Below are 26,109 nucleotides of genomic sequence, written 5' to 3'. Positions count from 1 at the left end.
CATCCTGTGGCACAGCATGAGGCCCTCACTAGAAGCTGAGCCAGTGCCATGCTCTTAGACCTCCAGTTAAAGAAACCTATTTTCTTTAGAAGTTACCCAACTCCAAGTATTTTGTTACAGAAATGGAAATTAGACTAAGATGCCTGGGCTTCTTCCTCTGCCTGAAATTTGCTTCTTTGGACAGTCTTCTGAACTCAGCCCTGGTGTCATCCCATCCCAGGATACTTACTCCAACTCCCTCTGACTCCACTAAGAACTGGGTGTCTCTCCTATGTACCTTGGTGCTTAGTGCTTAGTCCAGCACAAAACAGTCTGCTTCCTTGTCTTCTTTACCAGGTACCTGGTTTGTGAAACACTGTGTTTTGTTCTTTGGTGAATCTCACATGCTCCTATAGTCACTGACACAATGGATATGTATTACATTTATATTTCTGACATGGTTTTGTATTTATAATATTATTTGCAGGAGGGAGGTGCACACATACCACAGTGCATGTGTGGAAGGCAGAGAACAGCTTTTAGGCATTGGTTCTCTCCTTCCACCATGTGGGTCCCAGGGATCAAACTCAGGCTTAGTGGCAAGTGCTATTACCCACTGAGCCATCTTGCTGGCCCTACATTAACAGTTTGTTTCATATTACACATGTGGTTCAGCTTCTCAGAAGCATACCTGTAATCAATCACATCCCATTTTTAGCCAATGTGACCAGTCCAAATAATGAACTAAGGATTGAGACATGGTCGGACTCTGGAAAAAAAACAAATTAGATAGATATGAAGGGAACACATTTTTTAGCCAAAAATCAAAACATATGATCTAACAACTATGACTGCATTTTTTCCTTCCAGAGAATACAACTATATAAATACTACAATTCTATAACCAGCTCTGCCATTTTTGACCTACTGTGTTATCCAAATATGCCAGCTTATGACTGTTAAGTAGCAACAGGTAACAGCACAGCTGATGCGCTCGGTGAGCCCTGGCCACGTGTGATCGATCAGTTTTGCCATCATCTCATTCAGTCTTCTCAAGCTTCCTTTGAAGCAGATCTTTTTCATTAGCACTGTTTTGAAGATGAGGAAACTGAGATTCAAAAAGATTAAACAACTTGCCAAAGATTACCCAGCCATCAGGGGATGGGTATTCGACTTGATCCACTGTCATTCTGTGGTATTGACCTAGTCATGACCTCTTAACCTCATTAAATCATCAAAAGAGCTACTTTGGGGCAAAAATAGCTATGGCTTCCGGAAATTTTTATTAAAACTCTAAATCTCCTGGCAATAACTTTCAAAAGTCATGATTCAGACCAAACAGTGATACTTGAAAATGGAATCAGAGTGCAGGTCTCCTGGCTACAGAAATTCTCTTCCTGCAAGAAAGGAACGCTCCACCTGGGTGCTTAGCACAAACTGTTTTTTCCCGTTACTTGGTCTCTTGCCATCACTGCCAGTTGAAAGGCACTGACTGCTATTCTATTCCCCTGAAGAATCCTTTCCCTCAGGTCTCACTAGTTCTGTATTTGTCCATGGTTTTCATTGCACTAGGGTCTGGAAAAATGTTTCTCAAAGTCCTGTCCACAGGTCATTTGCATAACTACCTGGACACTCATAAACACACACACTCCTGGGCACCGTCCACAGCTGCCAGAGTCCCCAGAGATCACAGCACTGGGGGCAGCCTGTTAATCCTGTCCCCCAGGTGATTCTGCTTAATACTAATGTATGAGAACTAGAGGTGGAGACCAGAACCTACAACCAGCCTTGGCAGCTTAGTAGAAAATGAGCAGTCTGGGGCTCCAACCCTGAACTGCTAAATCAGAATCTTAATTTGAAAAAATCAAAAATCCTCAGGTGATTTGCATACATACATCTCTGTATGAAAAACCAATCATGTGCACCTCCTCCTGATTGTTTCTTCCCATTGTAGCGGGCAAAGAAAACGAAAGTAATTACTTGACACTGGGAATACAGGTGAGAAGGCTTGCTGGAACAAAGGGCTCAACCTCCCCCAGACCTCACCTGCCACCATGAAAGCTGTAGAGTGGCAGCTCTGGCACGGTGCAGTGGCACACAGCTGGCAAGCACAGTCTAAAGTATGGCCCACCCTTCTGACAGTTTTCATGAGGCACAATGCCTTACTCATCTTTCATCATTTATGTTCATGCATACCAAGAGTCAGAAAGCCAACTGCCCAACAAGTTAGAACTCGGAACTCTTTAGACAACGGAAGAGTGTAGTCTTGTATTCAAGTCCCAGAGAGACTGCTGGAGAAGGTTGTTTCTGATGAGTCATCCACTGTGACCCAAGGATCCCCAAGAGACAAGAGCTTCCTGTCTCCCTGGTCCACAGAGCTGACAGCCGATTAGAAACAGTCAAGGTGGCTTCCTCTGTCTTGAGTGCCAAGAAGAATGTGATTCTGTTTAATCCTTCCTTAGCAAAATCTGTCAGCTTGTAAACTGAGCAGGTGTTTCCTCTCTTGGCTAGTCCCTGATAATGGGGTGACAGTTGAGGTGGAAGGAATGGAATACCTTCAGGAACACTTCCTGGTGAGACCATCTGATCAAACCACCAGGTGTCAGGTATACCATCTGACTTAGCAAAGCCCCCAGCTACAGAGCAGCCTAGTTGATTTTGCTCCTCTCTCTCCCCTAAAGGAAATATTGAAAAATTGTAAAGCTCAAAATGGTGAGCTCCTACTTTGGAGCAAATCCTCTCTAAATGAAGGGTCATTGTAGCCTAATCAAATACAACCGGGAGGGACAGTGACTATTGCTTCCAAACAACTATCTTTATCTTTTCTCTTTCCAACTTGCCTATAAATCTGTACTAATTCTGTTGCCCTCCTTCCCCCAATCAGAGCATAGACAAAGCAGCCTGCATTTTGACCGGGTTAAGATAGAGCATCCCTCTAGCCTTGAGTGCACATCTCCTAAGTCTCAAAGGCTATATGATCACCACTTTGTACCCTAACCATACCCTCAAAGGAATCATTACCCATAGTCCCTCTGCAACAGTAAAATAGTAGTAGTTAATAGCAAAAAGCACAGCAACCAGAGCATGCTGTCCATTTGCTACCTTTGGCTGATTTTCCATGGAACATTCCTTGATGCAGCTCGAGGGTGGCAGACCTTTCTCCTGCTCTAGCCAGTAACTTCAGAGTCTAATGAGTAGCTTACCCAGAATCCATGATGTCCAAGACATGGGGAGATTTTCTCTAAGTTTCTAATGAAAGCTATTGGTAAAAATTTCTGTTCTTTGATCATCTAACAAGTTCTGAATGTAAGATTAGGGAATGCTGGGACTTGGGTCTCCTGGGTCAAACAGCAGAGTATTTCACATGAGCATTTCAAGTTCAGAATATTGAACTATCTCTCTGCTTCATGGTCCAGGATGAAGAACAAGCTGTGGTATTTTGAATTTGGTACCTCGGAGACCTTTGCAGCCACTTGCAAGAAACTCCATGACCACATAGAGTTGGAGGTAAGCTCCCATGTGGGGAGGCTCCTTGAACCTTTTTTCAGTTCCTGGAGCATCACATCTTCACCCTCAGGACATAACCTTATGGGTCTTGCAGAAATGATACAGAGTATAGCCTATTTCTCATACCCTCATCCTGTCCCCCCAAAACCTACACAACCTCACTCATAGATTGGGCTACTCTTTCTTGGCCTGTATAGTTGAATCCCTGGGTCTCTGACCCTTGGCAGTGCTTCCTCTTCCCCACTCAGAGATAAGGATGGTTACCACCAAACAGCTGGGGCTGCTGCTGGCCATGGAGCTGCAGGGGTGATGCTTGCCAGCTGAGAGTTGACCAGGGCATCCTCCAGCTCACCTGCCTTACCAAGGTAACTCCGTGCTCAGGACCAGCTTTGTGAGTGCAGCCTGAAGAGTCACAAGCACCTGTGAGCAGAAGGGCCCTTCTGCCACCATCTTGACATTTTGAACAATTTTTTGACAAAGAGCTATGCATGTTCACGTTGAACTGGGATCCACAAATTATGCAGCTCATCCTGTTGGTGCACTGTGTTTTCCTAAGTCTTGCAGCACTTGTAGCAGCCTGTCTCGGACAGTTTGCCTGTTGGCCCTGGTTGATGAGCTGCCTGCTTCCTTCCTGCCCCACTTCTGTAGCACTGCTCTCCTGAAGTCCTCTCACTGGCTGCTAGGAGCCTGTCTCTGGACTCTTGAAAGGCTGTTATTTCTAGGTACATTTGCTCTGTCTTCACTTGAAGGAGCTCAGGCCCACAGGTTTTTAGCTACCAACCCTACCTTCTCCTGGGATTCAGATCTTATAGTCCAGTTTCCACTTGAGAAAAAAAATTCAGCCAGGCAGGACGCTGCCCCCCAGCCCTGGTCCCCAGCATGGTCTAGAAGCCTCTGCGAGCAGCGAATAGACTGATGGGACCTGGCCACACCTTCTGTAGCAGCTTTAAGCCTGTGGCAGAGTGGGAAGGCCCTGCCACTCCCTGCTGGGAGGGAGGCTGTGCCCATGCTGCCAGGGAGTTTTCACAAATAAAACCTAAAACCAGAGGTTCTGTACATATAGATCTGTTTGACCCATCTGCATGCCCTTCCCCTTTGGTACCTGGGTTACTAAAATCAGGGGGAGGCATCAATCCTTGGTTAGTCTTTGGTCCTTTCTGCCGAAAGGTACAAAGGCCCAAGGGCTGAGGCCACCTACACCTGGGAGAGGCTGAGGAGTCAGCCTCCTCGTTTATGCATAAACGTACCAGGAACTGTGTCTTAAGGAGCCTGGCAGGAGGACTGAGTGTGGCAAACAGATCTGCGAGCATTTTTCCTCTTGGCACCATCCTCTGGCAGGGTCTCTTTAAATATACCACAAGTGAGGGACAGCCCTGTCTAACCACAGCCAGCTGCAGGCACACAGCGACTGCTTGTTCTCCCTGCAGCTGGCCTTGACATTGTGCCCAGAATACAGCAGCTCAGCTCCCCTGCTCTGTGGCCCGCCCTGCTGGCTCCAGACTGGCTATGCCCCACAGTCCCCTGGAGTCCAAGATACAAACAGCACTTCCTCAACCACACAGGGAGCTGGAGCCTAGTGGTGCTTCTAGAGGGGCAAGTTGGAAGCTTTTAGAAGTACTTCCTGTTTCTTATCTCCCAATAATAACTCTTTTCAGAATTTATTCATGGATAAGCTTTGAGAGCTTGTTATCATGTGACATTGCTGCTGACGGTCAAGAGGTTTGGGAGAGGCAGGGTTTCTGCATCCCGAGGACCATGGGGGATGGTCCCAAGAAGTGTGATCCAGAGGGAGACTGAAAGACAGAGGGACAAGGCAGGTGAGTGGCAGGTGTAATCTTGACCACAGAACAGGGAAGGAGGCCTCAGGGCAGAAACAGGTAGATTTGACGGCAACAGGGTCTCAGGAAGAGTCAGGAGGAGAGGCCCAGAAGCCCCTTCAAAATGTGCTTGCTACATGCAACAGTGAGGCCTGTGAGGACAGCACAGGGCTCACCTACCTGTGACATCCCAGGCAGGTACCACTACACGTCACTGTTTGCTAAGCCACAATAGCTACCCTAAGAAGGTGAGGGACTGTCATCTCTGCTTATGGAAAAGCAAGCTGAGGCATGGAGAGTTAGAAGGGTTAATAGAAGGAAGGGAAAGAAAAGTTAAAAAGGAACAGAAAAAGTCAATATTTCGACTGCCTGCAGTAACATGTCCGTGCTTATGGAAAAGCAAGCTGAGGCATGGAGAGTTAGAAGGGTTAATAGAAGAGTTAAAAAGGAACAGAAAAAGTCAATATTTCGACTGCCTGCTGTAACATGTCCATGTGATACAACAACCCAAGGAGGCACATACTGTCATGGTTTAAAATGAGGCTCAGATAGTAAGTTGACCAAGACTTCTTATGCCTCTGTGTGTGTCAATTTACGTGTGTGTGTGTGTGTGTGTGTGTGTGTGTGAAAGAGAGAGAGAGAGAGAGAGAGACCCTGCTATTCTCTCTCATTTCAAGCAGCCCTGCCCCTCTGCTGAGAAACACTGGTCACAGTCCTAATACCCATTTGAGGAAGGAATGAGTGATTCAGTACAAGACTAACAGAAAAACTGCCCCAGTATTTACAAAAGTTTTTCTCATACAGCATCTCATTTAATCTTAACTCAAAGAATATGCAGAGTGGTTATTTATGTCCTCAATTAATGGATGAGGAAACTTGGGGCAGCTGGTGGGTTCAGTGACCTAAAGGGGAAAAAAAAAAAAAGGCTCAGCTATGAAGAACATAGGGGGAACAAGTAGTACAGTCTATTTAGAAAAGCCCAGTGGTGAGGATGAGGGAGATGGCTCAGCTGGTAAAGGGCTTGCTATGCAAGCGTGAGGACTGGTCAGTGGGCAGTGGTAACCTGACATCCCAGCTCTGGGGAGACAGAGACAGGAGGATCCCTGGGGCTTGCTGGACAGCCAGTGTAGCTGAATCCATGAGCTCCAGGTTCAGTGAGAGACTCTTTCAAAAAATAAGGCAAAGAGTGATTGAGTAAGAACCCAACAATGACCTCTGACCTCCATGTATACATACACACGTGTACATACATGCACACAACTACATGTACACCAAGTTGTATGGGTAAGTTAAAAAGGCAAGGTCTCCTTTAAAGGCCATACACAGGCTTACAGCCTCTTTCTCTGAGGCTAGTCGCTAGTTGAGAAAGAATAAGAAACTTGGTCCCATCTCTGAAGTAAGGCCCATAGCTCAGGTGACAAGAGAGAATAGTCACAGACATACAAGGCTTGTTCATAAAGTGCTTGCTCACTTAGCTACCTGCTAGAAACCAGATGCAGAGTCTCAGGGAGCCACAAGAGTCAAATCACAGTGGACCTTGTTTTAGGAGCCCAGCCTGGGACCTTTGGCAAGGGAGAGGTGACCCCAGATGCACTGCTCACCTGCAGACACTCAGCCAGCACTGGAATAGTGAGGAGCCTGGGCTGAGACTCATGGGCACCTGTTACCTGTGTTTTGCTGTTGAGCTCAACCTAGCTGTGCCTCTGACTTTTCATCTATAAAATGGGATTGGGGGTTTTTGATATTTAACTGGCAGTGGTGCTAAGTCTCACAGAATCTGCAAAGCAGCCCTAAGTGACAACTGTCCTAATTACCTTTTTAGAGCAGGAGAACAGACTGAGAGAAGGAACGAAGTTCACCTGAGGTCCTCACCGTGGAAGTCCTGACCTGGGTCAGGTGTCTCTCAGGCTGACGGTGCATGCTGTCTGCTGATTATTCACTATTTCATCCATTTTGATATTTCAGATACAATTAAAAACAGGCATGAAATGTTTGTGCTTATCAAGAACAGGACACAAAAATATATTGTAAGTACTTGCCAGAGGCGCTTCCTCTATGGGAGTGCAGAGGACCTTAACACCTGAACAGGGTGCTCAGTACTTTGTCACTTGCTCGTCACTGAAACCCCACTCACTGTGCCGTCCCTGTCTGAGACCATCCCTGAAGACTAGCTTCCAAAGAGGCCCTTTATAATTACTCTAACCTGATTTCACCTGAATAAACGGGGTTGGGGGGGGGTGGAGTGAGGGAGGCTCAGTGAGTCACCACCCCCAGAATAACCTTGCAAAGAATGTTAGAGGTATTCATAGCTAGGTAGAGCATTACAGGCAGGCTTCAACTGGAGTACTCATTTTATATTCTGTGGAAATATTTCATTTTCCTTTTTTTTTTTTGGTCTTTTTGAGACAGGGTCTCCCTGTAGCCCCAGCTGTCCTGGAACTCACTATGTAGATCAGGCTGGCCTTGAACTCACAGTGATCCGCCTGCCTCTGCCTCCCAAGTGCTGGGATTAAAGGCGTGTGCCACCACGCCCAGCTTCATTTTCCATTAAAAAAAAAAGAAATCTCCCCAATTCTTTGATATTTAATTTCATCATTAAAATAGAGCTCACAAGAAAAGGCTAGTCAACTCTTCAAATATGAGCTTCAGTGGGGAAACAGGTCCAAATCTAAAAGCTACTGAGAACACTCCCATCCAGTGTATTTGGGGGCTCTGCACAGCAATTACTCCCTAAACTAGAGTTACCCCCAGTAGGTTCATTGAGGATTTTTTAAAAATACAGAAAAGTAATGAAGACTGTATCTCTATTTCTCTCTCACTCAGAATCAATTATCAATATTGTATCATTTCCTTTGAACATTTTCAATCAAAGAAATAAAATAATACAGATAAAACTGAAGCCCCATAGTTCCTTCCTGCCTACATTTTTGGGGCTATTTTTTGTTTGTTTGTTTGGCTGGTTTTTGATACAGTCTTGCTATGTATTCAGGCTGGCTTTGAAACCACAATTCTCCTGCCTCAGCCCTATCCCCTATACCACCATTCTGAGATTACAGGCATGTGCCACCATATCCCACAAGTTCCTCACTTTAACTTCTCTCAGGAGATGCAGACAAAGGGATTGAGACACCACCAGTGGCAATACAAGTGACGGACACAGCAAGCTGAAAATGTATTTATGGACCCTCTGACCCAGCAGGTGCCTCTCCATCAGCACCTGGAGAACTCCTATGCCTGAGCTTGAGATGAGTGAGGGGATGCCACAAAATGAAACCAACCCAAAGCATTCTGATACCTTAAAAAGACAGTATGAGTGGGTACGCTGAGTGCCACTAAATTGTATACTTTAACATGGCTGGTTGTATGCCATGTGAATTTAACTTCCATTTAAAAAGGTAAATTAAAAAGGAAGTATCCATGACCTTGTGCCAGCAACATTCAACTATGAGAACCCTGAATTCTCAAAGTACAGTCTGTATGTGTAAAAAAGCTTCATAAAGCCAGGTGTGCTGGGGCTTGCTTGCGATCCCAGGAGTTGGGAGGATGAGGCAGTGGGATCACAAGTTTGAAGCCAGCCTGAGCTGCATAGTGAGTACCAAGCCAAACAGTGAGACCTGTCACAAACAAAACAAAATAAAATTTTTCATAAATAATGCACCAGTTTAAGATTGAGCAGATACTTTTAGCTATCCAATCCAACCCAATGCCACTTTTTATTACTGCGTGTGTACGTGTGTGTGTGTGTGTGTGTGTGTGTGTGTGTGTCCCACACCATGAGTGTGGAGGTCAGAGGACAACTGTCAAGAGTCAGTTCTCTCCTTCTACCATGTGGGTTCTGGATTAAACTCAGGTTGTCAGGCTTGACAGCAAGGAAGTGCTGTTAACTCACTGAGCCATCTCGTCTGCCCCACCAAGGCCATTTATTTTCAAAAGAGAGAGATCAAGGACTTCATAGATAATTAGCTTGACCAAGTTCACTTAGTCAGTGTGTAACAGAAAAGAAAGCAGGAATCTCAAACTCAGGAGGTATTCTCTCATTCTGCCTTGGTACCTGCTGCATCACACACTCTTAACTTAGAGTGGCAGAGATATTCATGCCTTGGTCCCTTCTGGATGACATGAACTTTCTTAGCCTTTCAGAGCTTAGAGCAAAGAAATGGGAATCACTCTTCAGCCATCCAACCACAGGTAAGATGGAAACATCATGGGAAAGGAATATGGGAAAATCAAAGTAGCAGCCTATCAAACCCTAGAGCTAAAAGTAAAACTAGGATGGTCTCTAGAGTGACTAGATTCTTCTAGTGAATTCCCTTCCTCAGTCAATCTGACCGCACCCTGTGCCCAGCATCTTCCCCTTGTAGCACCCTCCAAAGGCAACCCTGGACACTTCAGATTTCCTTTTCCTGCCCATTTACCAGTTCTCACCAACCCTGTGGTCTTCTTAAACCTCCATTTTCAAGCACAGCCTATGCTGCCCATCTCTCTACCACACACCCAGGCACTGGCTACAGATTTCCTTCTTAGGCTCAGAATTGTTCCGCTGACTCAGGACAAACTGTTTCTGTCAATTTTCTCTTATGAAACCCCATTGTTTCCTTGCAGTTCTGAGGCAACTTTTTCTCTTTCTTAAACTACCCTCTTTTTAAATGTCCTGCTAATGTCTGCCCTGTAGTTCCTGGCAAGCCTCTGTTCATCTGTATGCTTTTAGTTTTCAGTTCTTTTTCATTGCTTTTGTTTTGTGTGAATTGCTCTGATTTTCTTTTGTCTTTAGATTCCTGACAATAACACACTTTGTGTCTTCCAAAGACATGGGAATGACTTTTAAAGCTTAAGCTTTATGCCTACATTTTCTCAAAAATAGTTGAGTGACATGCAGGATGTTCAGAGGCTGGTCCCAGGAAGTCTTAGAGGACTGAGGGGTGTGGGGGGGGGGGGGGTCCTGTAACTGACATGCTGGATTAGAACTCTGTGCCTCAACAAGTCCCTGGAAGATGCTCTCAGGTAACCCTGCCCCCAGAGAGCTTTGCTTTTTGGTAATCAAATCCTTTGGTATAAGAATTACCTTCCCCCGAGTTAACAGTGAACAGTGAGAGCCTGCCTGGGGAAATGTATTAGCTTCCTTAGATACTCTAGAGCATTGAAAAGAATTCATGATCTTCCTTACCACACTCCAAGATTCAGGAACATCAGGGAGGAAAAATATTCCAGTCCCCTCCAACTGAGCTATTAAACAAAGAACAGAATAAACAAATGTGTTTTGTGGGTTGTAGCAGCTAAATCTGTTTTTCCAACTTAGCTTGAGGTTATAGAAGGTAGAGATTTGACTCTTCAATGAAGGATAGGGAATCTATCACAGGACTGACTGAACATATTGATGATGTTTCCCACCTATTATGATCCACAAATACTGGCAAGCACTGTTTAAATTCTCACAACAACTCTGTATGCTGAATACTATTCTCATTATCTTCACGAAGAAACCAAGTCTCATAAAAATAAATACTTTAAGACCAGATGAACTTCATATCTCAATCTGTGGTCCCAACCCTGCATGGGCCCACAATGCCAGGGTACCCACAGCAGGAGGTGGCTCTGCATCACACTTCTGCTGCCCCCCAACACATGTATTTATTTAGTTGACGGACCAACTCCCCTTAGGATTTTCTGCGTGTATTAGGGCAGTTAGCTGTCTAAAGCAAGGACTTTCCTTTCATTCTGTATTCCTAGGCAAGGAAAAGAGCCTAAAGGAAAGTAATTCCTCAATAGTGATTTGTTGATTATAAAATTGAGCCAGTGTGTGAAAATCCCATAGTTAGTGTGACCAGTAATAGAAATTACCATGTCACTGCCTGAAGTCACACCTTTTTGTTTGAAGCCTCTGGCCACCTGCTCTGTTCGTAACACAAAAGGGGAGATGGCAGAGCTGACAGCCTGGCACTCGGCCTTCTAACCCCCCAAAGAGTGGGAAGACCTCCCACGCCCAGCTCTGAGCTGTTGCTGCACACTCTGAAAGTAGCAGAGGGTCTGGACAACTGTTAACCAGGACAGGAAATGCCAGGCTTCTCCCACCTCTTTCCCACCAGAGTTAAGACGGTGAGTGGGCAGAGCTGGTATCACAGCGAGGATGCTGGCAGCTGTGAGACTGGCAGAAGTGATCCTGCAGGGCAGAAGGAACAGCGCCCATTCTGGGCCCTTTTTGTTGCCTGGTAGTCTACCTGCCCTGGAGCCCTGCCAGTTCCTAAGGCCACCAGGCCTGCTCTGCCTGCTGAAGTTGGACCCTCAGAAAGCCCCCATCCAGCCCACTGGCCTCAGCTCCTGAGAGAGGCAACCAAAATGGTCCATTTGCACCCAGAACAAGAACCCCTTACTTAGCACACCAAGGCTCTTCTAAACTTGGGTAGATAGAGCTGCGGAGAAGCAGTTTTGCCCTCTGTCCAACTCTGGGTCAACCCGCCTCTGTGAGCACTGAGAAACAGCAGTTTTGTTTTGGAAACTGGCACCCAGTGCAGACTCACTCCTGGAAATGAACTTGGGCTCCCCACCCCACCCCCAGCTGCAGTGTTCTCCTTCCAGCCGCCTGGCCAACACCTCCTTCCAGCTGCCCCTCTCAAAGGCACCATTGTGCCTGCCTGGCACAGCAACAGAAGAGGGCTAAAGAGGAAGAAAACATTTTCTGCTCATGGGATGTTCTTAAGCAGGTTGTGTGTACATAGCTTCAACGCCACATTCCTTGAGCCTACACAAACCCACGAACTCCATCATCCATGTCACAGATGGCAGCCACTTTCCAGGCTAGCTGGCCCACACTGCTAGCTGTCAGAGAAAGTGCTGCACAGCTGGAAGGCAAGGCTGTGCAGAGGAGGAAATGTGATCACGATGACATTTTTTTCAATACAGCATGCTCTAGCCTGCCAGAGTAAATTCTGAACTTCAAATCTCTGAATTGGAAGGGGATTTAGTTTAATTTACACACTCAACAAAAGATTCATTCTAGCACATTCTAATAAGTGGGCCTCCAACCACCTCTTGAATATTTGACAGGCAGGAAACTCTCAAGAAGCCTGTTCATTGCTAGATAATGTGGACTTCCAGAAAGTTCTTCCTGATGTTGAACAAGAGTTGTACGTTCTGTTGCTTGCCATCTGCTTCTCTAGTTGGCACTTGGCATACTGCTTAGAACAAAAGAAGTGCACAGTAAGTATCTGCATCTGCATGATTAAAGTCCCCATCCTGTGTTCATCCTCCAGGTCACATAGAACATGCTTCCTCACTCCTCCATATGACTGCCCTTCACAGGCTAAAAATGTATCTTTTACATAATGTCCTATCACACTGAGCTACACATCCCCAATTCTTTACATGGCTCCTTTTACAGACCCAGAACTCCCCTGACTTCTCTTAATAGAGAATATTACAATATTCTACGTGTTGTCTTACAGGTAGCAAGACTAACAGGCATCATATACATGCCCTCTCGGTTGGATCGGCCTCTTGATGCACTTGCATCAAGCTTAGACGCTGAGGGAAGACAACCATTACCCTTAACAGTGGAAAAGAAAGACCTTGAGTTTCATCAGGCCAATGTTTCCCCATTTTTAAACTAAACATATAAATGCTGACACTTAAGAGTTATAAGGACTAGATATAAAATATATGAAGTGCCTGGTTCAAACGCTGCTAAAATTTTATAGATATATATATATCTGAATATATATGTGTGGATATTATCTAACTGACCACAACAGACACCAGCTCCTAAAAATCAATAAAACAAGCTCTCTGAATGCAGGGTAAACCACTGTATATAAGATTTACCTACATGCCAGATCACTTTTTGTGTGTGGACAGTACTAGCCTACCTTTCCAGTCATGCCGTCACCACTCCTCGGCACCTCTCAGTATAGGAGTTTCTTCCTTACAATACATGTCAGATATTAACTCTAACAGCACTCACTCTTGTTCTTCTCTGAGGAAAAGAGACAACATTGTTTTCCCTGGCTGCTTTTTCTTCACCCTCAGTAAATTCTCTATTCTGGCTGTAGGCCCTGCAGATACAAAGATACGAACTTCCTTTGGGTCCTGTTGCCTCTAGCCAGTAGTGTGTTAAATCAAGTCTGCTTGCTGGCACATCTCTTCACATCTCTCCTCTCCCTGGTGCCTTTGTATTGCAGTCGGCTATGGTGAAACATTTATAGCAAAGGACACAACAATCAGGGTGTTTTTTATCTGCTTGCTTGTTTTTTGTTTGTTTATTGGTTTGGCTGGTTGTTTTCTGTTTGTTTTCAGGGACACCCTGCTGTTACACGGTTAGCAACAACCCATTGTCTTCAGCACTGACCTAAGTAAGCACTGGAGGATGGGATCCTGCCCTTTTCCCACTCCATCCCTGGATCTAGCAGAAGATACATTCTCATTATTTCTGATGGACGCTGAGTGTTCTGTGTCTTGTCATCCTCACCTTCCATGTCTATTCTTGTTACCAGGAGATGGATTTTCTGTAGCCATGATCAGAGGATTACTTATTGCAGTTAATCTACCTCCTATCTGCCCATCCAGGCCACTCAGTCCACTCTTTTTGGTCATCACTACATTCATCTAGAGAGGTCAGAGAAATTCATCTGGAAAGAGGGGAATTCTGTCAGGTTTCTTTAAAGAACAACTTGGTTTTCATTTTAGAGTTTCTCCACGTTCTTAGTTTTTGCTGTACAGATAGCTATATTGGACATCTGACAGGAGTTAAAGATGTCTGGATCTATGGAGGACATACTGCTGTATAAAATATTGTCCTTGCCGTCTATGAGTGTCAAGTCTCTTGGGGGACATATAGCAGAACACCCATTTCATATATGAGGTGAAACCAAAGCAATGAGACTCAGAAGAGAGGAAAGTTGCTTTCCATCCACAGCATTAAAAACATTTCATGGAGTCATTGTTATCTCAGGATTGCACCAGGCATAAAAGGAGTAGTTTGGGCCATGTGTGTGGCAGAAACTAAAGTAAATAGGCCTCAACTCTGTGGCTTCTACAAAGATCAATGCAGGCTCCCAAAATGGGCAGCTACTAGGACCCAGCTAACTACAATCCTCAGCCTCTGTCCTCTTTCCAAATCAAAGAGGATCCCTCAGGGTTCAGCCTTTCCCTGACTCCAGCCTGCCAAGTCAATTCAGAAACAACTACCTCCCCTCCAGCCCACCACCAGGTCCTTTCCTGGGCCTCACAGAACCTTGGGGTTGCACAGGGAGGTTTTCTCTCTTTGGCTGTTGCTTCTTGGTATCCTAGTCCCTCAAAAAAAGAGGCAAAGGAGGAAAGAGTTGGCTAGGTATATGTCAGTTCCTTGTACCTGGGCTTGGTCTGAAGCTCTGATATGGAGCCTAGGCATCAAAGGAGGCCACTCACCCCCAGCCATCAGAACTCACATTCAAGTGTGTCAGGATATGGTCCATCTCTACCTCAACCCTCTTCACCAACACTGTAACTGAAAAACTGTTTTCTATAGACACAGCCCAATGTTTCTCCCTCAGCAGGAGAGCTACCCCATCCTTCAGTTCCCTCATTCACTAGGAAAAGAGAGGACCCCTATCACTCTCAGACATGGGTCCACCACTCCCTTCAGCATCTTCTCCTTCACTCTCTCTACTCCTATCATAGTCACCCCAGTCTCTTCTTCCTACTCTACATTTATTCACACCCACAACTACTACTGGAGCATCTGCTCAGCCTCAAACATCCAGGAAAACCTGTCCTCAGTGACTGTTAGCCTTGTACATCCCACCTTCCAGGTGATACCAAACCACATGTTCCTTCTCATTCTGCTCCCTTACTGTCACCATCCTTACTCAGCCTGGAGTCCCTGGTTGAGCCCCAGCCATTCCTTGAGATAGTTGTGTAATCTAGGGAACTCACCACTTAGGCTTTAAGGCTCCCGTTTTGGTAATTAGGTGTGATCGCCAGCATTCTGTCCAGCTTTACCATTCTGACTCAGTGCTTTGGACCTCATTCAGAGCCACAGTACTTTTTTATGAACTTAGGACCTCTTAATCAAAATGACAACAGGTCTAATTCTAGATCAGCTGACTCATTAGCCATGTAAGGTTGGACCTGTTTCCTTAACCTCTTTAGCCTCTGTTTTCTCAGCTGTAAAATGAGATAACTGGATTGTGGGATCTACCAAGATCTTTCAGTTCATTGATTAAATGAAAAAACAGATACAGTAGTGGAGGAGGGAATCCTTTTTGGAGAGTGGACTAGAAAGAATCTGTGGCATCTGTAGAGATTTGGAAAAAAAGGTAGAAGAGTGTCAGGGTTCCCCTACCAGTAGGGGTCATGGGTTTAGACAAGGATCCTTACAAGCCGATGCAGTATAAAAGGAGATTTAGGCTGACAATACTTGAACCCACTGACCATTCTAAACATCACACGCACACACGTGCACCCACACACACGAGACAGCTGGTTATGGCCTACTGAGAAGATGGAGTGGGAAGTACACAGCCCCACTAATGAAACATTCTTGCCAAAAGACCAATTCTGACTCTGACTAGACTAGTCTAAATGGGCCAGTTTAATGAAACCATAGGGAAACAAAACTCAAAGAAAAATCCAAATTCTGGGAAATGCTATGCACAGCCTCAAAGTGTAGTCCATGGATCTACAGGTTGGCATCACCAGGGATTGTTGGAAATACAGTCACCACCCAACTCAGACCTCCTGAATTCCCATTTGCACTAAGACCCTGGAGTGATTTGTATTACCTTAAAGCTTAGGCTGAAACAGAAGGAATTCCACACAGCAAGTTCCAGACCAGCCTGAGTGTATAAGTTTGTATAGTCAGACCTTGTCTCAAAAGAAGATGAAGAAAAACCAAGAGATCTATCAACTAAATGCCATGTGTAGAGCTTTCAGACAAACCAACTAATAGAAATGAGATTGTTAAGGGAGCTAAGGAATTATTATTACCGTTTAAGAGTGATGTGGACTGAAGTAATTTTAAAGTCTTTGTTGCTTAAAGATACACAGTGCTTATGATGAAATGATAGAAATTCAGGGGTTTGCCTAGAATAGTTCAGCATGTATGAGAAGCATGAACAAGACTGGCTGCTACATGGAATTGCTCATGCTGGGTTTGGAGGGGTGATAAGAGGTTTATCTTATTCTGTCTACTTTCCTAAGTTTAGAAATACTCAGAGTAGGGGCTGGAGAGATGGCTCAGCAGTTAAGAACACTGGTGCAGTTAAGAACACTGGTTGTTCTTGCAGAAGACCTGAGTTTGAATCCCAGCACCCACATAGCAGCTAACAACTGTCCATAACTCCAGTCCCAGGGGATCCAACAGCCTCTTCTGACTTCCCCTAGCATTGCACGACAAGGGTGTACTTACCTACATGCAGGCAATACACACATACACACAAAATAAATAATAAATAAATAAATAATAAATAAATAAATAAATACCCAAGAGCAGGCTGAGCACGGTGGCATACACTTTTCACCCCAGCACTCCAGAAACAAGAAGCAGGCTGATCTCTGTGAGTTTGAGGCCTGGTCTACATAGTGAGTTCCAAGTTAGCTGGGACTACAGGGAGACCCTGTCTCAAGAATAAACAATAAGAAATACTCATAATAAAAAGGTTAAAAAGGAAAGACCAAGGAGTCATGGGAGATGGAGAGGGAGACGAATCAGAATAAAGCGACAGAGCACCAGGAAAAAGAACATTTCAGGCTGGGAGAGCAGAGGCCCCCTAGAGCTGCCTAGAGGCCGGGAGACCAGTCCCCAGAGCAGGCGCAGCCCAGTGGGACGAACTATGAAACAAAGCCATCTGTTTCCAAACCCGGAAAACCTGCCTACGGGTGGTATCGAGGTCAGGAGGGAGAATTTCCTAGTTGCTAAAACTGAAACAGGTCATCCAATAAATAGAATATTCTCTGAGGACCTGCAGAAATGGGGTCGGCGGGGCTGAAATCGGAAGGCTTCGACCGCTGCCTTTTCAGGTCACCCAGGAGGGCGTGCGGCAGCAAACCCGAGGCCAGGCAGTGGCTGCTAGAGAGCTAGGCAGTCGGGGTCTACCCAGGATTGCGGATTGCCGGGCTCCAAAACATCGGGGGAGGGCGTGTGAGCAAGGATTCCAGGCGTCTTTCGTTTGCAGGCGCAGTGGCCTCCTAACCCAGTCTCTGGTTACCTACGCAACGGCCCTCCACCCAAGTAGCCAAGAAGCCAGAGCTGGAAATGCTGTGTCCCGCACCGCGGCGGAGGCCCACGGGCAGATGCGCCGAGGGGGCGGCGTAGGGGTAACCTTCACCTGACGGCGGGCACCCCCATAGGATAATCTGGGCCGTGTGCACGCTAACTGCGCCCGGGCTCAGCTGGACGCCCGGCTGCAAATACCTGGGTCGCTGCAGCTCAGGCTCCGCTTGGAGCTGGGCCTGCTAGCCCAAGCCTAGGTCCTGGGGGCGGGAGGAGCGGGCCGATGACGTCGTGGAACGCTAAGCGGATTTAGCTGGGAAAAAAAGCAGGGCTGCTATTCCATTTAGGCTGACAGTGCTCCACTCCCAGCTCCACTTTCCCTGACGCTGTACGCCAGCCGTCCGCCTGTAGGTAGTAAGTGTAAAGAAAATCAGTGTGTCGGGGCTAGGGACCGCGTGCAGGGGAGGGGGGGCAAGGCGACTGTCACCTGCAGGGTCCGCAGATTGCTCCTGCTAAGCTGGGGATAGTGGCCTCAGGAGGAAGTAAGCTTCATCCAGGGTTTGAGGAAACTAATAGTAATGCAGGAGTTAGGAAGAGCAACTGCCTCCCAAAGTATTCATCCCTATGCCCATTTTACAGATGGCAATTTAAAGCTCAGAGAGTTTAAGGAACCAACCCAGAATCACACAGCAGTCCCATGACAGAGCCAGGATTTAAATATCTGTCTGCAAGCCCAGACACTTTCCAAAGTACTTTTCCAAGTAGGTGCACTTCAAGCGTGGAGAACTTCTGTGTCAAGTGCCTCAAGGTCCTCCCATCTCTCCTATTTGCCCCATTTTACCCTGGACCTATGAGAGAATGAGGGAGAGCAGTTTATCTGAAACTAGACTAAGGTCTGTCTGCTCTCCCAGGGAGGCAGCAACAGTTACTAAGTTAATAGCTAACACCCCTAGTAAACAGAATCTGCTTAAAACTCCAAGCAAGGAGGAGCCCTGCATTTGTGGCACAGGCCTTTAATCCCTGTACCTGAGGGGCAGGTGGATCTCTGTGAGTTTGAGGCCAGCCTGGTCTTCATAGTGAGTTCCAGGTAACCTGGGGCTACATAGTGAGACCTCATCTCCAAACGATAAAACAAAACAAACAAAAATTCCAAGCAAGGAAGAAAAGTAACCATGGAATATGATTTGCCCAGCAGTATGCTGGTGGCATACTTCCTTGGTTTTGTGTCGTTTTTCTTTAAATGAATCTGGCACAAAGACAGGATACAATAACATTAATGTTGGATTCTGGTTTGTCAGGCTCTGCTCCCAGCATTTACAAGATAGAGCAGGAGTGAGAAATTTCAATTATTGAAACAGCTGGAAGTTGAATTTTGCTTAAGTCTAGCATCAGCCTCACTGACTCATCTTTAGGGTAGAATCCAGCATCCAGCCCCTGTGTCGGCACGCTAACTGCATGATGGCAAGTTCTGCGGCCTTAAGCCAGTACCCTTATCACCCATTGGGGTAACAATGGTATCTCCCTCGCCAATTAGATCCTAAAAGACAGTGTAGGTGAAGGCCAGCCTGGTGCCCAAGGAAATTACTTCTCAGAAGGGAGGAGATATTTCAGTCAGCAGTGACTGGAGGAGCTGTGGGGGAAACTACAACCAGGAAGGGAAGTGGCCATCTGGCTAGGAAGGGGGACAATGCCAGACACAGAGTTGAGGAAAGCTTATTTCAGAGCGAAGAGAAGTAGTTTGGCACAGGGAACTGTAGCCTGAATTCCTAATTAGGCACAGGAAGGGTGGAAGGGTTAGGAGACATTCCAAAGTAAATTCTTAACAAGTCATTAATCATATTAAGAAAAGGGAACCCAGTATGAGCTGTGTTTTAAAGGGATTATACACAGAGACGCAAAGGCAAGCTTGTGGGCACATTCCCAGGAGTGACCGACCACAGGACAGACACCTCAGACCTACAACCCTGGCTTCAGACAGACAGACCGAGGAGAAGATCAGATGAGGTCTAAATCAAAACAACAGAAAAAGGAAAACCTGGAAAGTGTAGTTCAGCAAGACTCTGCCGTTCTAGTTTTCCTCTTTTCCAGTGACTAGTGGGCCTAAACTAAAAGTGGAAGAACAGATGCTAAACGCACTACCACGTCTAAAGGCAGAACAATAAAGAACTAACTGGCCTTGAAAAGTTCACACATATTTGAATCCAAGTTGCTGAAAAACCTCTAGATGTTCTTCAGGAGTCACTCTGACAAGTCTAAAAAACAGTAAGTTCTAGCTAATGACCAATGTCACACCAGCTTTCAAAAAACAAAAGGGCAGATTGTCGAAAGCACACACTGATATGCTTCGTTCAGTCCCTGGAAAGACTCTAGGATAGATGGTTAATACCCATCAGTGCATCATATTGTTGACAATATGGTTCTTTTATTACTTTTCTGTTAGAGAGGCAGTTGTACTGGCACACATCTTTAATGCCAGCGCTCAGGAGGCAGAGGCAGGTGGATCTCAAAGTTTGACACCAGCCTGGTCTACATAGCAAGTTCCAGGCCATCCAGGACTACATAGTAAGGCCATCTCAAAAAATAAAAATGAAAATTTTTCTGATAGAAGTTGTCAGGGAGTTATTTAGAAAATTTGTGTGAACCGGTGGTCCCAGCACTTGGGAGGCAGAGGCAGGTGGATCTCTGTGATTCAAGGCCAGCCTAGTCTACATAGTGAGTTCCAGGACAGCTGGGGCTACAGGGAGACCCTGTCTCAAAAAAAAAAAAACAAAAAAACAATGTGTGTAAACTCAGCATAATGGGTACCCTGGCTTTTTCCATTTATACACACGTATTAATAACTCGGTCCCCAAATGATAGGAGAGCAATGACAAAGGTCACAGAATGAATAGCTTATTAGACTTGAGGGGACTTGGACTGAGAGCCAATTGAAATTAATTAATGTAAGTGTCAATCCCATGTCTAAGCTCTATTTTCAAATCCTGTATAAAGATTTGAAAAAACAACAACAACAACAACAAAAAAAAAAACTAACCAAAACCAACTTGGGGAGGTAAGGGTTTATTTAGCTTACAGTCAATGCAGGAACTCAGGACAGGAACCTGGAGCACAGACTATAGAGGTACACTGCTTATTGGCTTGCTTCTCTGTCCCAGGCTCAGACTGCTTTCTTTTTCTTTTGTCTTTTTTAAAAATATTTTATTTATTGTTTTTATTTTATATGTATGCATGCTATGCCTGCGTATAGGTAAGTACACCCGAGTCGTGCAATGTCCACAGAGGACAGAAGAGGCTGTCAGATCCCCTGGAACTGGAGTTACAGACAGTTGTTAGCTGCCATATGGGTGCTGGGATTTGAACCTGGGTCTTTTGCAAGAACAGTCAGTGTTCTTAACCGCTGAGCCATCTCGCCAGCCCCAGACTGCTTTCTTATACAACAAAGATATACCTGCCCAGGGGTGGCATGGTCCACAGTGGGCTGAGCCCTCTCACATTACCCTATAGTCAAGAAAATGTCCCACAGACATGGCCACAGGGCCAATCCAATGGAGGAAATTCCTCAGTTGAGGTTACCTCCACCCAGGTGTCTCAGGTTGACAACTGAAGCTATCCAGCATATGCGGACTGAGAAACAGATGGAAGGATGAAGGTCAGGGTGACTGAGATGAATCCCATGCAGGCTGAAGTGACACCTCATCATCCAGCTTCAAACAAAAGAGCTAGTGCAGCTCTTATATTCACAGTAAGGATAATGAGCTAGGGACTGTATTGAGCTCTTACAGATGCTTTGTACATCATCTCATATTAGGGATGTCATAATGTCATAGAAGTCCAGCCCCCAAAAATACTGCCACCTGCCCAACTGGATCCTGTTATTGGTACTGTTTTCAATGCTACAGACCTTACCAATTAGGCAGCTAACAAACTGCAGTGTGTGCAAAACAGTAAAAATAAGGAAAGTTCTGAAAGCTGAGTCCCAAGAGGGGTTTAGGAGCGCTGGCCACATTCAGCTCAGAGATGCTTAGCCACACTGGGGGTGAGGGTGGGGAGCGTTAAGTCTGAAGCTCTGACTGCTTGCTTTGAAATCTGCATGCTTCCACCTGCACGTTGTGTGATGTTGAGCAAGCTACTCAGCTTTCTCTGTGCCTCAGTTTCCCCAAATATACATGGTAACAGATAGGATTGCTGTGAAGACATGCTAGGTAAGCACTCTGCCCACTGAGCCCAAGCCACAGGCCCCATACACACCACGTTAAGTAATGACAGTCATCTCCTTGTAGTGTGCCAGCTGGCCTGGCCCCATGCAGGAGGAGAAAGGGGTGAAAGGAAAGACCATTTCACCTAGCTCAGAGAATAGAACTAATGGTGAATCCAAGAAGAAAGTCTGCACCACTTAAAGAGGCCAAATTATCCAAACTCCCCAACGAAGAAATGAATCCCAGTTACCAGAAAATCTCACTGTACAGTTTGGAAACAAGTTAGGAGGGTGATAACATTGATTTAGAACTTCAAAGAAATCAGGTAGTGAGTCACTATGAGTGATATCAAGCCTTACTTCTCTTCCTCTGTTAAAAACTCCAGAAGTTTAAATTCTAGGGTTAGACCACTTTCTGTTGGTCCTAAATGTAATAAACTGGGAAATTCAGGAAGAATAAAGGTTCAACCCTCACAGTCTGGAGGTTCAAGGTCAAAGGGCTTCATCTGATAGGACCTTTGGCTAGTGGGGACTCTGCAGAGGCAATTCAAGCATCACATCCTGGTTCACTTTCCCTTCTTACAAAGCTACCAATGAAATCATGAGGCCCTGTTCTCATGACTTCATCTAATCCTAATACTGTTAATTTTCAATGTGAAATTGGTCGAGATATTCAAAGCACAGCAGGAGGTAACGCAGGTAACAGGAGATTTTTATTGTATTTTTTTTTCTTTGTCAAAATAAGTAAGATAAGAAACAAATTCCACAAATGTGGGGTTCATCTGTACATTCCTGGGTAGCATACCACATCTCTTTAGGTCCAGTTTGCTTTTCTGTAAATGAAATAAATTACCAACAATCCTGAGGAACAAGGACCAGAGCTAATGTATTACTTGCTGTGTTGGTAAGCATTATGCCAAAGTAGGCCAGCTTTACAGCTATGTGAGACATACAGATTCAAGCCTTCTGGCCTTTTGTACCGCTGGGGGATGCCGGTGGTAGAAATTGAATAAAGCAACTCCTCCACATCAGCAAGAACATGTGCCAGAATTGTACTTGCAACAGATACGAGAGAGGCAAATTGGAAGGCCTCCCAAACCCAGAAGTCTTGTACTTCTCACTGGGTAGGTGTTGGGGGAGAGGATAAAATAAAGGAATACAATGATATTTTTCTGGCATTTGTTGAAAATCTACTCAGGGTTGGTTTCTGGACCCAGTGACCCTGCAACTCTTCACAGTGACTAGGAAGGAACTGAACTGAGGTTGGACTGGACAGTGGTTTGGCAGCTGACTTGGTCTAGAATTGCATCCAGAAGTGTTTCCAGCCCTCTGGAAATCTTGTGCTGTTTTCCAGAGCTGACCAGGACTAGATCTCTCCATCTCACTACAATGGTCAAAGCCTTAAACCTGAAGAGTTGTCAGAGATCCAGTTTCTGATTGAGAGTGGCAGGGTGGCTGAGGACCTGTCACATTAAGACAGCCCCCACCACACACAGCACGGTGCCATCCGCTGAGGACACTAATGGCCTTTTCTCTCTGCTTCCCAGTGTGACGGAGTTGAAGTGGACCTGAGCAACATCTTCCTGGAAGGCATTGCCATTCTTAACATTCCCAGCATGTACGGAGGCACCAATCTCTGGGGAGAAACCAAGAAGAACCGGGCTGTGATCCGGGAAAGTAGGAAGAGTGTCACAGACCCAAAGGAACTGAAATTCTGTGTCCAAGGTAAGCAGGAATGAGGATAATTGCTCTAGCCAGTGCCCCAGTGGCAGAGTGTGCTGGTAAACCACGAAGGATCTTCAGCAGGTTCCATGAGGCCCCACAGCTGCCAAGGACCGGGTGCTTGGGGAACACACCGACTCAACATCCCTGATGTTACAAAGTTTACAACCTAATTTGGAAAGCGAGATTCACAAGAATCCCTAAACAGCAGTCAGTAGTAAACAAGGGCTCCATGCAGTCAGGTGTCATGCTGCTCCTGTCATGGCCACCAATGTCTTCCAATGGCTACTACATCCAATAGTTCTCAACCTGCTCTCACCTCCCTGGAGCAGCATCAGACCCAACCTGTCATTCCTTCCTCCTGGAAACATTTTGTTCACTCAGCTTCTAGGACTCCACTTGCTCCAGGGTTTCCTGTTACCTCACTGGTCACTCCTCAGTGTCTTTTCTCTCTGGCCTCTTGATGCAGGAGGGTCCCCAGACAAGGTCCTTGGCTTTCTCTGATCTGTCCGTAGTCCCTGATGGTCTCCTCCAGTTGTGTGAAACTGTCATGCTGCCAAACCTTTCCTGCCCCATGTACCCCAGGCGTGTATGTACAGCCTCCTTGTATCTCAGGCTTATGTGTTCTGCCGCCACCCCTAGGATAATGGTTCAACCCCCCATGCCCAAGGCTTGTGTATCCAAGCCTCCCTGTACCCCAGTCTTGTGTGTCCAGCTCCCCTACCCCCATACCACAGGCTTGTGTGTCCAGTAGTCTATGCCATGTTTCCCTGGTATGAGTGACACACATTGCAATCCCAGCATGTGCAAGGCTAGACGCCTGCTATCCCTCCCTCAGCCTCCCAGGACTTAAGCCAAAGCCTTGGCCCAATGGTTAACTAATTTTTGAATCTTACTTCTTACATCCAGACCATTAAAAAATGCATTAGTTACATACTTTTAAAGTCATCCAGAATCCAAACCCTTCTCACTTTCTGCTTTCTGGCCTCCTCAGTCAGAGCTGCCATCTTCTTTCACCTGAATTACTAAAAATCCTTCCCTCTGGATTCCTTGCTTTGACCTCTGCTGTATACAGTTCAAACCCAAATATGATGGTACATCCCTGTCATTCCTGCACTGGAGAGGCAGAAGCAGGGGTCTAGCCTGGGTTGTATATCAAAGTATAGCCCCCCAAATAGTCTATTCACCTGTCATTGGACAACAAGCTGCTTGTGTAAACCACCTACTGCTCTGGCTCACAGCTGGGTAGTGTGCCTTAGAGGCCCTCAGTGAGGCTCTCAGCTTGTTATGCCCAAAGATACAGAAGATAGCTCTCTGAGAGTACCCTTAAATGACCTTCACCCCAGTCCCTTAGCCAACACTTCCACAAGGCTCAGAATGGGGACTCAAAACACCTGGCTGCTGATTCCTCTGGATTGTTTGGTCTACTTAGACTCCCAAGTGCCTGGAAGGCAGGGGTGAAAAGCCAGGGGTGAGGATGTTGCCACAAACACTATACCAGCAGGAAGGGATTGTATTCTAGCCCAAGTGTTGCTGCCAACTAGGTTTTTCTTAACTGAAAAACCGGCTTCTTACGTAAAATCTCTGCTAGTTTGGTAGACATAGCTGAACAAGATGATGGTTCTTAAACCAAACCCACTTGTCAAAAAAGAAGATTCCTGTTATGTAGCCGATCTACCTGATCAGTCCCTGAGCCTGGTTCCCTGGGATCTAGATTTGTAATAAGCTCCCCAGATGATCAGCAGGCTTTCAAGTGTGAGAGTCACTGATACAGACAAGCACATACCCAGTCACTTCTTTCCTAGGACATCCACGGACCCAGGTCCATGCTGTCTTATATCCCAGGCTGACCACTGAAGGGAGGGGCTGACTTACCATTGAAGGGAGGGGCGCTTGCTCAATTCACATTAAACATCTATATTCCAGAGCAAGGCAATCAATAAAGATCACCTTCACAGTTCCTTCCTTTTTTGTTTTGTTTTTGTTTTGAGACACGGTACCCCTGAAGTCCCAGCTGGCCTGGTACTCACTTTGGAGAGCAGACTGGCCTTGATCTCACAGAGATCCACCTGCCTCTGCCTCCCAAGTGCTTCGATTCAAAGGTGGGAGCCACCACATTCAGCATTTTCTTATTTTCTTTCTTTCTTTCTCTCTTTCTTTATTCATTCATGTATTCATTTTGGTTCCTCTGTTCTTTTAAAGAGGACTTGAGACTATTTCTCTTTTGCCCTCTTATGGCCCCTTTATTTCACACAGTAAAATCTTCAGTTTACATAAATTATTAAACTGAATAATACATTCCTTTCCTCCCTTGGTAGAGGAAGTTGTCAGTGCTAGCAGAGAGTGAGGGAAACATTGAGGTTGTATAAAGTTTCTACAAATCCCCCCACCATGCTCCTGCTTCAACCCCATTCCTGCATCCCTCCATCAGAAGGGGCTAGCAGACAAGAATTCTCTCCCATCTCCACCCTGGGGCTTGAAGAAGTTATCCTGAGCTCAAGGTCAGCCCTTACCTGCCCCTTAAATGCCAGACCTTACACTTCCTCTTTTTTAAGCAAGACTAAACTGTCTGCTAATCACTCCTAACCATCGTGTACTGGACCCCTTTTCCCCAAATCACCAGTTCCCATGCCCCCAAATGTGCTTTCATGGCTGAAAGACAAAGCCACTCCCTGTTCTTTACGTAAGATAAGTGAATCAAAGCCGAG

At 45.8% G+C, this 26,109-nt stretch overlaps 1 protein-coding gene across 6 annotated transcripts in view; it reads left to right on the top strand.

Moving 5' to 3' along the window:
* Positions 1-26,109, top strand: part of Dgkg (diacylglycerol kinase gamma) — a 216,667-nt gene that overhangs the window by 153,680 nt on the left and 36,878 nt on the right. For 5 of the 6 annotated variants that reach the window (XM_008823628.1, XM_008823627.1, XM_008823625.1 and 2 more), the window contains 2 exons: positions 3,396-3,486; positions 23,227-23,404. In XM_008823628.1, the coding sequence (XP_008821850.1) occupies positions 3,396-3,486; positions 23,227-23,404 (269 nt within the window). Of the gene's footprint in view, positions 1-3,395; positions 3,487-3,734; positions 4,479-23,226; positions 23,405-26,109 lie in introns of those variants that run through there. The other variant, XM_008823630.2, reaches the window with a different exon arrangement.

Source organism: Nannospalax galili, unplaced genomic scaffold, assembly GCF_000622305.1.
Source record: "Nannospalax galili isolate Female #2095 unplaced genomic scaffold, S.galili_v1.0 scaffold1349, whole genome shotgun sequence".
Lineage (NCBI taxonomy): Eukaryota > Metazoa > Chordata > Mammalia > Rodentia > Spalacidae > Nannospalax > Nannospalax galili.
Note: the sequence above shows the minus strand (reverse complement) of the source record. Positions and strands in the feature narration are given on the sequence as shown.